Source organism: Aquarana catesbeiana, linkage group LG13, assembly GCF_042186555.1.
Source record: "Aquarana catesbeiana isolate 2022-GZ linkage group LG13, ASM4218655v1, whole genome shotgun sequence".
Classification (NCBI taxonomy): domain Eukaryota; kingdom Metazoa; phylum Chordata; class Amphibia; order Anura; family Ranidae; genus Aquarana; species Aquarana catesbeiana.
Window position 1 is genome coordinate 125,238,987 of NC_133336.1, and position 12,080 is coordinate 125,251,066.

Genomic DNA, 12,080 nt, shown 5'->3' on the forward strand with positions numbered 1-12,080 from the left:
GGCGAAGGCAGAGAGGAACTGAACTGAACAGCTTAAGTAACCAGCAGGACTGACGAACAAGATGTCATCATCAGGTGAGTCACTGTGGAAAAGATTGGAGCTGGCAAGTAACCAACATCTGAGCGGTCTGCTCTAAGAAGGAAGGGCTGAACCCAGCCCTGACAGTACCCTCTCCTCAATGACCCATCCCCCTCAGAGGACCACCAGGTTTGAGGGCAAAATGACTATGGGAAGCACGGAGGAGGACAGGGGCATGTACGTCCGAGGACAAGACCCAAGAGCGTTCCGCTGGACCATACCCTTTCCAATGCACCAGGTACTGTATGCGCCCACAGAACCTACGGGAGTCAACAATGGACTGTACTTCATACTCCTTGTGGTTCTCAACCTGTACAGGGTGAGGACGTGGCACTGAGGTGGTAAAGCGGTTGCAGGCCAAAGGTTTTAATAAGGAGACATGGAATACATTAGAGATACGCATAATAGAAGGAAGGTCTAAAGCGTAAGCCACTGGGTTAATCCTGTGGAGAATACGGAAAGGCCCAATAAACCGAGGTGCCAACTTCAGTGAGGGAGTCAGAGGTTGCGAGATGACAGCCAGACCCTGTCCCCAACCTGGTAGGAAGGGGCAGGCAGGCGTCTGCGGTCAGCATGGAGTCTGTACCTATCGTTGGTATGTCGCAAATGCCTCCTCGAAGACCACAGAGATACTCCTCTAATGCAGGGATGCTCTGCGGAACAAATGAGTCAGACAACATGGAAGATTGGAAACCATAGTTTGCCATAAACAGGGACAATCGGGAAGCAGAATTCAAGGCACTATTGTGAGCAAAATTTGCCCAAGGTAAGAGGCCTGACCAGTTGTTGTGATGGTCAGAAATATAGCAACGTAGAAACTGCGCCAAGGACTGGTTGGCTTGTTCTGCTGCCCCATTAGACATTAGATTCGCAGAGGAGAAAGAAAGCTGAATTCCCAACTGTGCACAAAAGGCTCGTCAGATTCAGGACACAAACTGACTACCCCGTCCGAGAAGATCACCTTGGGTAGCCCATGTAAGTGAAAGATCTCCTGAGCAAAAATGGAAGCCTTAGAAGTGGGCAACTTCTTAAGTGGAATACAATAAGACATCTTCAAGAACCGATCAACCACCATAAGGATAACTGTGTTGCCCTGAGAGTTGGGTAACTCCACAATGAAATACATGGACAGGTGGGTCCAAGGCCTCTCTCCATTGGGTATGGGTTTTAGGAGGCCCACTGGAAGGTGTCATGGTGTCTTACTGAGCACACACAGAACAAGCCTTGGAAAAATGGTAAGTCTGGAGCACGGCAGTACGGAGACTTAGGGACAAAGCAGCGGTCACAAGGTTTCTCAGGAGGAGCATGGACCTGAACGGCAAGAATTTTGTCACCCAAAGGAGAAGTGAGACTGGTGTGAACCGTAGCCAGAATACGATCAGGAGGAATCACAGGAACAGGATCCGACTCCATCTTGAAAGTGGAGGAAAACTATTGTGACAAAGCATCAGCCCTTACATTCTTAGTACTGGGTAAGAATGAGACAATGTAATTGAAACTTGACAAGAAAAGAGCCCATCGCGCCCTTCTGGGAGAGAGGTATTTAGCCTCAGACAAGAATGTGAGATTCTTATGGTCAGTAAGAATGAGAACCGGCACAGTGGTACCTTCGAGGAGATGCCTCCATTTTTTAAAGGGCTAAAATGATCGGTAACAACTCTCTGTCCCCAATCCCGTAATTGCATTCCACATGTGACAATTTCTTGAAAAAGTAGCCACAAGGATGCATAGCGCTCTCAAAGGTAGGACGTTGAGACAGAAGGGCGCCAACTCCAGTCTCAGAAGCATCAACCTCAAGGATAAAGTGTAACATAGGATCAGGATGTGCCAACACAGGAGCAGAAACAAAGGCAGCCTTGAGACTCTCAAAGGCCTTAATGGACTCCGGAGACCAACTCTGTGGGTTACCGTATTTTCTGGTCATATCAGTCATCAGCTTGACCAGAGGCGAGACATTACGAATAAACTTTCGATAATAATTGGAAAAGCCAAGAAAACAATGCAAAGGACGTATACCCACGGGTCAGGGCCACTGTAGGACTGCTGCAAGTTTCTCTAGGTCCAGCGAAAAACCGGCAGTGGAAATTTACATAACTCAGGAATTTAACCTGTTCACGATGGAACTCGCACTCCTCCAATTTACAATAAAGATTTTCTCTCTCAGCTTCTGAAGCACATGACAGGCATCTGTGAGGTGGCTCTCTAGGGACTTGGAAAAAATGGGGATATCATTGAGATAAACCACCACACATAGCTGCAACAAATCTTGAAGGACATTGTTGATAAATTTGGAAAACTGCTGGAGGCAGGCAAAGGCCAAATGGCATTACGAGGTACTCATAATGCCCTTTTCTGGAATTAAACGCAGTTTTCCATTCGTCGTCCTCCTTGATAGATTGTATGCTCCTCTCAAATCCAGCTTTGTGAAAACCGTTGCTCCCTTGAGGCAGTCAAATAACTTCGTAATCAATGGAACTGATTACGATTGGATAAGCATTTTTAATCGTGAAACAATTGAGACCCCTATAATCAATACAAGGTCTTAGTTCACCACTCTTTATCTTCACAAAGAAGAAACAAGCACCAGCAAGAGACGAGGACTTGCAGATGAATTCTTGAGAAAGTGCATCTGCAACATACTCCTCTATGGCCTTATCCTCTGAGACTGACAAAAGGTAAACCCGGCCACGAGGGGGTATGGCACCAGGCTGACTGGTGTGGAGGCAAACTACCGGCTTGACCCTTGTCAAAGACATCGATAAAATTGCGGTACTCCTCTGGCAGGGTGGAGAGTGAAGAGGTGCATAGGACCTTAGCCACATTCTGGAAACATGTCTTGCTGCATTATGGCGACCAGGAGAGAACCTCAGCATGAAGCCAATCAAAAGAGGGGTTATGCCTCTGTAACCAAGGATAACCAATAACCAGCGGAAACTTATGTGAGGAAATAACTTGGAATTGGATTATCTCATGGTGAAGAGCCCCTACAGCCATGGACAACGTAACAGTCTCATGAGTCACATGGGCAGGCTGTAAAGGTCCCCACGTCAAGAGCCTCATTGGCAAGTGGAGTGGCACGAAGCTGCAGCTGAATCGAGTACTTAGATACAAAGGCAGCATTAATGAACAGGCCTGCAGCCCCAAAGTCGATTAGAGCCTATATCTCGACGGACGAGTCAGACCAAAAAAGGATAACTGAGACCAGAGGCTTATCCTTCTGGATAACTGGGGATGAAACAACGCCACCTAAGGTCTGTCCGCTTCATGACCTCAAGGTTCGGGCGTTCCATGGATGGGTAGGACAAAACTTCAAAAAGTGACCTGCCTCGCCACAATAAAGGCACAATCTCTCCCTCCTCCTAAAGATTCTCTCATCTGCAGAAAGACGAGTGAAGCCCAAGTGCATGAGTTCATCTTCACTGACTGACTCGGTACTAGGAGGAACGGGAGTTGAGGGAGGCAAGGGTGGGACTGCAAAGCTCAGAGACAAATGTACAGGAGGCATCCGCAAGCGCTCCTTAAAAGAGAGTCTTTCTCTGAGTCTGAAGTCAATGAGGATCACAAACGTGATCAACTTCTCCAGCTCAGTGGGTATATCTCGGGCTGCTATCTCATCTTTGATGGTATCTGAGAGACCACGAGAAAAAGCAGCCACGTGGACCTCCTTGTTCCATGCAACCTCTGCTGCCAGAGTCGGCAAAAGTTCTTGTACTCTGATGGACATGAGGCACTTGGCAGCAGAATTGGAGCATGCGGGAATGTCAAATGGGTAACTCAGGACAACGTGTTTTTGCATCTCCCGTAGAGGGTTTGCCCAGGCCAAGGCTCTCTCAGAAAGCAAAGATATCAAGAAATCTACCTTGTTTCTGTCAGAAGTATAGCTCAACCTGATTGAGAAGCACTCTGCATTGATCTGGATCCCCCCAAATCGCTGGGGAAGCAGAGTGGAACCAGACATACCTCTTATAGAGGTAATACTCAAAGCGGGTACCTGCACAGAGACTGGCACAGCAGCAGGGATGGCCTGCAACACAGGTTGTACTGGAGCATCCACAGTGGGAGATTCCAGGTGAGCCGTGCGAGTCAGGAGCGACTGTAACTCTAAGGCAAACTGATCCATACGGTGATCCTGCTCCTCCAACCTGGAAAAAATATTACCAACAAGTGGATTGACTGCATCTTCTGAATTCATAGCCTTCGCCTACTGTCAGAAACCATGAATCAGACTGAGACAGAAGTGCAGTTAAAATCACACTTGTTTATTAATAATAATAATAGTAAAAGGTAAACAGAGCAACGTAGTCAAATCATAGCCAGAGTTCGATAACCGGAAAGGATAGTCAGACAAGCCAGGACATCAGGGAGGCAGAGATAAGCATACTTCGGGACAGGCCAGGAAATCAGGAAACCGGAGAATCAGCGTAGTGGAACAGCAAGCAGGATCAGGAACCAGAAGGGATGTCAGCCCAAGCAAATCTTCAACAGGTACACAGGAGAGAGTCTCTGGATGTGTTGACCAAGGCGAAGGCATAGAGGAACTGAACTGAACAGCTTAAGTAACCAGCAGGGATGACGAACAGGATATCATCATCAGGTGAGTCACTGTGGAAAAGATTGGAGCTGGCATTTAACTGACAGCTGAGTGGCCTGCTCTGAGAAGGAAGATCTGAGCCCAGCCCTGACAAACTGTCTCTCTTGGGGTCTACCCCCTGGGAGGCAGGATGTGTGTGTAAGATGTTTCTGCTGCTAGGCCTTAGCAGGTGCAATCTGCTGGGAGCCTCAAAAATACCTGTGGAAGCTGGGCTGGAGAAGGAAACCTTCACTGAAGAGTGTTGCAGGGCAGCTGGACAGGACCACCTTTACATTTTGAATTGGACCTTTTGCCCAAAGGTCTAGGTACTGAAGTGTTCGAGGGTTAGAAGCCAGAAGGTGCTACTTAGGTCTGTAACTCCTTGCATAGGGTCTTGGGTTAACTGGTTTCCCCTTCACTTCCAGCATTATTTTAAGGCTGGGATCATGGGGCCGAATACTGCTGAAACAGAATATTTCAAGGAATTTGTCCTCTAAGTCATCCGTGCATTTTTGAGTATTCTACATCCACATCCCTCCTTCCTGCATTTGTTCAAGATCTGCAATAAATCTTCAAACCCCCCCTAGACTGAGCCTGTATTTGTCAATGTGCTTCTGGGACTGGAACACAGGATGGGCAACCTCTGGGCAGGAAAGGGAGACTCATTTAATTCCAGCAGCCCATGGAAATGGGGGGGCTTGTTCGTAATTTCCTAGCCTAGTTCATGCTGTTATTGTCTTAGCAACCAACCGAAGATTGTGCTTTGTGGATTATCCAGTTGGGAGCATATGAATAAATTGCTTTAGTGTATATTTTTTGTTTTTTCTTCCTGTGAAGAGACTGTGTTTTTGCAGGGGAGAATAAATGCCAGTGAGTTTGTATTTTTGGCTGGCAGGCAGAGGGTTTATTGTCACAGCAGAAGGAGCTCAGTGTCTGGCAGGAGAAGTTGGCGGGAGAAGTTGGTGCCACAGAGAAAGGGCGGAGCTACACACAACAGGTTGTGTGGGTGTAGCCTGCTGAGGGATAGCACACATGGAGCAAGGTAGCATGTTACTGTTTCTTTGGTTACAGCATTGTGTCAAGATGTGGAAGAGTGGACCTTGTTGAGGTATTCAACTGACTGGCTGATACTCAGGAGGACTTTATGACTGATACCAGGGTGGACTGGAATTCAGGGTTCCTGCACCAAGGCACTGGAATTCTCCAGAACAGCTGCAGAGAGGCATGAGGCTCGCAATACCTCCACCAACCTGGAATGTTGTGCTGGAGTGTCTTCAGGGCTAGGACTGAGAACAACAGGCTATTCAAGTAGCCGAAGAACTGTCAGCATTGTTTCTGTTCCAAGGTAGTATTCTCAGGAATACCACTGGTACATCGAGCCACACCAGAAAGGCAGAGGGAGATTAGGGAAGTAAACAAGTGGCTCAAGAGTGGTGTAGTAAGGAGGGGTTTGGGTTCCTGGAGGACTGGGCTGACTTCTCAGCCGATAACCAGTACTATAGAAGGGATAGACTGTACCTAAATGAGGAGGGTGCAGATCAGCTGGGAATGAAGATGGCCAAAAAGTTAGAGGGGTTTTTAAACTAGGTGATGGGGGGTGTTCAGAGGTAGAAATAGTCAGCACAGAACATATTCCAGAGGGTAGTATTGGGGGCAATAGTGGAAGGTTGACCAAAGTACATAAACCCAAGGTAAGTATAGTAGCAAGTCCTAGTTGCAATCTCGGAACACCCTATAAGAGGATAATATGCAACCGGTCTAAACTACATGGCATGTTCGCCAATTCCAGGAGCCTGGCGGACAAGATGGGGAAATAGAGAAACTGTTGTACGAGGAGGATTTGGATTTTGTGGGAATTTCAGGGACCTGGTTCAACAGCTCTCATGATTGGCTGGCAACCATTCAAGGGTATACCCTTTATCGCAAGGATAGAGAGGGTGAAAAAGGGGGAGGGGTATGCCTATATATCAAGAATACTGTACAAGTGAATGTGAGAGATGACATCACTAAGGGAGCTAGAGAGGAGGGGGAATGCTTATGGGTAGAGCTCCAAAGGGATGAAGCTAAGGGGAAAATAATACTGGGAGTATGCTATAGGCCCCCTAACCTGAGGGAGGAAGGGGAGACAGATCTCCTATCACAATTTGGATTAGCAGCAAAGATGGGAGGTGTTATCATAATGGGGGATTTTAATTATCCAGACATAGACTGGACAGAGGGAACCACGCATTCATCTAGGGCTCGTCAGTTCCTAAATGTCTTGCAGGACAATTTTATGGGTCAGATGGTAGACGCACCAACTAGAAATAAAGCGTTCTTGGATCTACTGATTACCAACAATACAGACCTGATCACGGATGTGGAAATACGGGGCAATTTAGGTAACAGCGATCACAGGTCAATTGGCTTCAGTATAAATCACACAAATAGGAAACATAAGGGGAATACAAAGACACTGAATTTCAAAAGAGCCAACTTCCCTAAACTACGAACCTTGCTAGAAGGCATAAATTGAGATAAAATCTTAGGAACAAAGAAGGAGAGATGGGTTTGCTTTAAGAGCATATTAAATAAGGACATTAGCCAATGCATTTCATTGGGTAATAAATTTAATAGAGTGAACAAAAGTCCTGGATGGCTTAACTCCAATGTAAAAATGCATATAAAAGCAAAGGAGAAGGCCTTCAAAAAATACAAGGTTGAGGGATCATCGTCAGCATTCAGACTTTATAAAGAATGCAACAAGAAATGTAAGGGTGCAATAAGGACGGCTAAGATAGAACATGAAAGACACATAGCGAAGGAGAGCAAAACAAATCCCAAGAAATTCTTTAAGTATGTAAACAGTAAAAAAGGGAGGACAGACCATATTGGCCCCATAAAGAATGAGGAAGGACATGTGGTTGCAAAGGATGGGGAGATGGCGCAGGTATTGAATCTATTCTTCTCAGTCTTCACGAGCAAATTAGACTTGGGAAACTTAACATTAATAAATCACCGGGACCAGATGGCTTGTACCCGAGGGTACTTGGGGAACTCAGTCAAGTAATTCCCAGACCATTGTTCCTAATTTTTACTGACAGTCTACTGACTGGAATGGTACCAGCTGATTGGAGAAAAGCCAATGGAGCACCAATATTTTAAAAGGGCCCAAAATACATCCCTGGGAATTACAGACCAGTTAGCCTAACATCAATAGTAGGTAAATTCTTGGAGGGGATGATAAGGGACAATATACAAGATTTTAATAGTTTAAAACGTTATCATTAGCAGTAATCAGCATGGATTCATGAAGAATCATTCTTGCCAAACCAATCTATTAACCTTCTATGAGGAGGTGAGTTGCCATCTAGATAAAGGAAGGTCCGTAGACGTGGTATATCTGAATTTTGCAAAAGCATTTGACACAGTTCCCCATAAATGTTTACTGTACAAAATAAGGTCTGTTGGCATGGACCATAGGATGAGTACATGGATTTAAAACTGAGCGAGTTCAGAGGGTGTGATAAATGGGGAGTACTCTGAATGGTCAGGGGTGGGTAGTAGGGTCCCCCAGGGTTCTGTGCTTGGACCAATCCTGTTTAATTTGTTCATAAATGACCTGGAGGATGGGGTAAACAGTTCAATCTCCATATTTGCAGACGACACTAAGCTAAGCAGGGCAATAACTTCTCCGCAGGATGTGGAAACCTTGCAAAAAGATCTGAACAAATTAATGGGGTGGGCAACTACATGGGAAATGAGGTTCAATGTAGAAAAATGTAAAATAATGCATTTGGGTGGCAAAAATATGAATGCAATCTATACACTGGGGGGAGAACCTCTAGGGGAATATAGGGTGGAAAAGGACCTGGGGGTCCTAGTAGATGATAGGCTCAGCAATGGCATGCAATGCTAAGCTGCTGCTAACAAAGCAAACAGAATATTGGCATGCAGTAAAAAGGGGATTAATTCCAGAGATATAACGATAATTCTGCTCTACAAGACTCTGGTCCAGCCGCACCTAGAGTATGCTGTCCAGTTCTGGGCACCAGTCCTCAGGAAGGATGTACTGGTAATGGAAAAATGTAAAAAGAAACTGTGCTTGTGCATAAACAAACTGTGTAAAAATTAGATAAGTGTGAAGCAACAACTCTATCGTGAGATATTCAACACAGTAATTCTTAAATCACAACATCTTCAGCTGCACTAAACAAAATGAATGATCAACATGCATGCCTTATAATCAAATTAGTGAAATAATGTGCAACATATATAAAACAAAATTCTTATAATAAATAAATAGAAACCTACATGCATATGAGTCCACATGTGTAAAGAATCTTCTTCTTGAGGGTTTACAAAATTATATCAGCATAGTGAATGTCCATCCCCAGTGGCTCAAAACAACTGTGTGTAAAACCGCCACCTCTTATTGAAGAAATGCACGCTTACCAGCTGCAAATGATCCTCATATTTTGACCCAATGCCACTATCATTGTTATTTAGATATTCCATGAAAGTTTCCAAACTCTCAAGGCTGCCATTCCATAAGAGGAGGATGTCATCAATATACCTAGCCCACCTGACCAATTCTGGTCTACGGTGGGCATAGATGACATCCTTCTCCCATTTGGGAGTATTCAGACACCATAGCTATCCCTTTATTTTGGAGGAAATATTTATTTATTTGATAGTTTGATGTAAGTGAAATTTTACATTTTAATAAACTAAGTGAGAGGGTTTTACACTATTGCTTTGTTTTCATATCTCTATGTGAATTCATGCGAGATGATGTTTTGCAGAGGACCACCATAAAACTTCTTGCTCCTTGGGGAGAATATCTAGAGCCGCTCCAGATGACCCAGAACCTGATTCTTTCATGTTGAGCTTTTATTTGCATTTCCTCCATAATAGGTGGTGGTTTTACACATTCACTATGCTGATATAATTTTGTGAGCACTTAAAGTGGAGCTCCACCCAAAAGGGGAAGTTCCGCTTTAAGGACTCGTCCCCCGCTCCTCTTGAAGAATTGGCGATTTTGACAGGTACCCGCTCCCACTTCCGTTCCGACCGCATATGCCGTTAGAAACAGACGTTCTCCCCCCCCCGCAGTCTTCTGGGACACTGACAGGTCCCAGAAGACTGCAGCAATCGTTCATGATGTGCAGAGCTACTCGTGCATGTGCAGTGGGCACCCGGCTGTAAAGCCGCAAGCTGTCACAACCGTGTGCCCATAGTGAAGATGCCTGCACTGAGGAATGAAGATAGTGGGTGAGCCCAATTGGGGTGAGCACACCACTGGATCGTGGGACAGATGAGTGGCTGTTTTTTAGGTCAGCAGCTACAGTTTTTGTTGCTGCTGACTTTTATATTTTTCCACAGGAGACTGGACCTCCGCTTTAAGAAGATAAAAAGAAGATTCTTCACACACGTGCGCTCATATGCATTTAGGTTTTTATTTATTTATTTGATTTGATTTTTGATGTATATATGAAAACTGAAAGATTTCTGCACTTCAAGAAGCAATGTATAGCACTATGCTCTGTACATTACCCGTTTTTACCCCTACCTAATCACTTGTAATGCAGGATACTCAGCTTTTGGGAGCAAGAACTATTTGTGCAGATGTTTCTTGCCTATAGGAACAAGGCAAATATTTAAGGTGGGTGTAAGTAGCACCCCTGCCCTGGGCTGGCTAAATGTCGTGTATGGCTCTGCTGTATCCTGCTGCTGAGCTGCAATTCATTTTCAGGTCTGTCCAGCATTTCCTAAGCCTGGTCATTGATTGCACCGACACGCTGCTGGAAGAATATTCTAGCAATAGCATGGATCAATCACTGGGTTATTAATCGTTATCTGACCATAGACAATCCCTGCGGCTGGAGATAATTATTTGGGAGGACCTGATTCATTGCATAAATTCTGCAGTGGCTGTTTTTCTTTAATCATAATTCCATGTTTACATACCAAAATGATATAAAACAATTGCTTTTGCAAAATCAACCCATGTCATATGTGCAATGCACCCCCATGTATATTTCCCCTAATCATATAGAAGGTGTAGATCCTACACAGAGTTTTCAGAGTAGGTTACATAGCTACATAGTAGGTGGGGTTGAAAAAAGACACAAGTCCATCAAATCCAACCTATATGTGTGATTATATGTCAGTATTACATTGTATATACCTGTATGCTGCGGTTGTTCAGTTGCTATATCTAATAGTTTTTTGAAACTATCAATGCTCCCCGCTGAGACCACTGCCCGTGGAAGAGAATTCCACATCCTTGCCGCTCTTACAGTAAAGAACCCTCTACGTAGTTTAAGGTTACACCTCTTTTCTTCTAATTTTAATGAGTGGCTACGTGTTTTGCTAAACTCCCTTACAGTAGCTGCCCAGATTAGCTGGGCTGATTTAACTTTTGCACTCTTTATTCTATGAAGGTACCTCTAAATTTCTCTGCCAGGTTTAACCTGACTAACTGGAATAGTTGTACCAGTTTAATTCTACTGACATAAGGTACTGGAACCGAAATTTGCGATTACCTATTCTACTTTTTCTACCGATTACCTATTTACCTAGTGGTTTCCTACAATGATAATGTTGGTAACTGTAATCCCAAGTCAAAATTCTGCATGTAAATGGTGATTCATGTAAATCTAGACAGCACAGTGGTTCCCTTTCTAAATCCCTGCCATGCAATTTTCAAGATGCCAGAATAGATTGTATGATGTTATATTGAGAGCTCACTTCATCAGACTGGATTTGTTTCTCCTCTTCATCCATATTCTCTACCACCTCTTCCCCTGTCTTCTCTCCACCTGCTTCTTCCACTGTTTCGTTTTCTACAAGAAAATGTAAAAAGCAACTGATAAATTATCTGGATTATCAGAAAATATTAAAACATTACAACCAATGGACTACCACTGATAAGTGTCACCACCAGCCTGCGTATACCTGCATTTTCGTTGGATTGTGCATTTGTCTGATCTGATTCACCACTCTGTGCTTTTTTCTCGGCTGAAGAAAAAGCTTGGTTCTTTTTATTTTTAATCAAGATTTTTCCCATCAGGTCTTTGGGGCTTGGCACTGGACATCCTGGTTTTAGCTATTGAAAAAATGAAAAAAAAAAGTGATAAACCGGCTATTGAAAGGTTCTAAGAGTGTCCTGAAAAAAGTATTCATACCTCTTGAAATGTTCCACATTTTGTCATGTTACAACCAAAAACATAAGTGTATTCTATTGGCATTTTATATGATAGACCAACACAAAGTGACACATAATTGTGAAGTTGAAGGAAAATGATAAATGGTTTTCCAAATTTTTTACAGATAAATATGTGAAAAGTGTGGCGTGCATTTGTATTCAGCCACCCTGAGTCAATACTTTGCAGAACCATCTTTTCCTGCAATTACAGCTGCAAGTCTTTTTTGGGTATGTCTCTACCAG

At 44.2% G+C, this 12,080-nt stretch overlaps 1 protein-coding gene across 1 annotated transcript in view; it reads right to left on the reverse strand.

Annotated features, from left to right (window-relative positions):
* Window positions 1-12,080, reverse strand: part of PLCB2 (phospholipase C beta 2) — a 405,331-nt gene that overhangs the window by 139,524 nt on the left and 253,727 nt on the right. The window contains exons 14-15 of the mRNA XM_073609959.1: window positions 11,588-11,738; window positions 11,381-11,475 (exon numbers count right to left, since the gene is read on the reverse strand). Coding sequence (XP_073466060.1) covers window positions 11,381-11,475; window positions 11,588-11,738 — 246 coding nt within the window. The remainder of the gene's footprint in view (window positions 1-11,380; window positions 11,476-11,587; window positions 11,739-12,080) is intronic.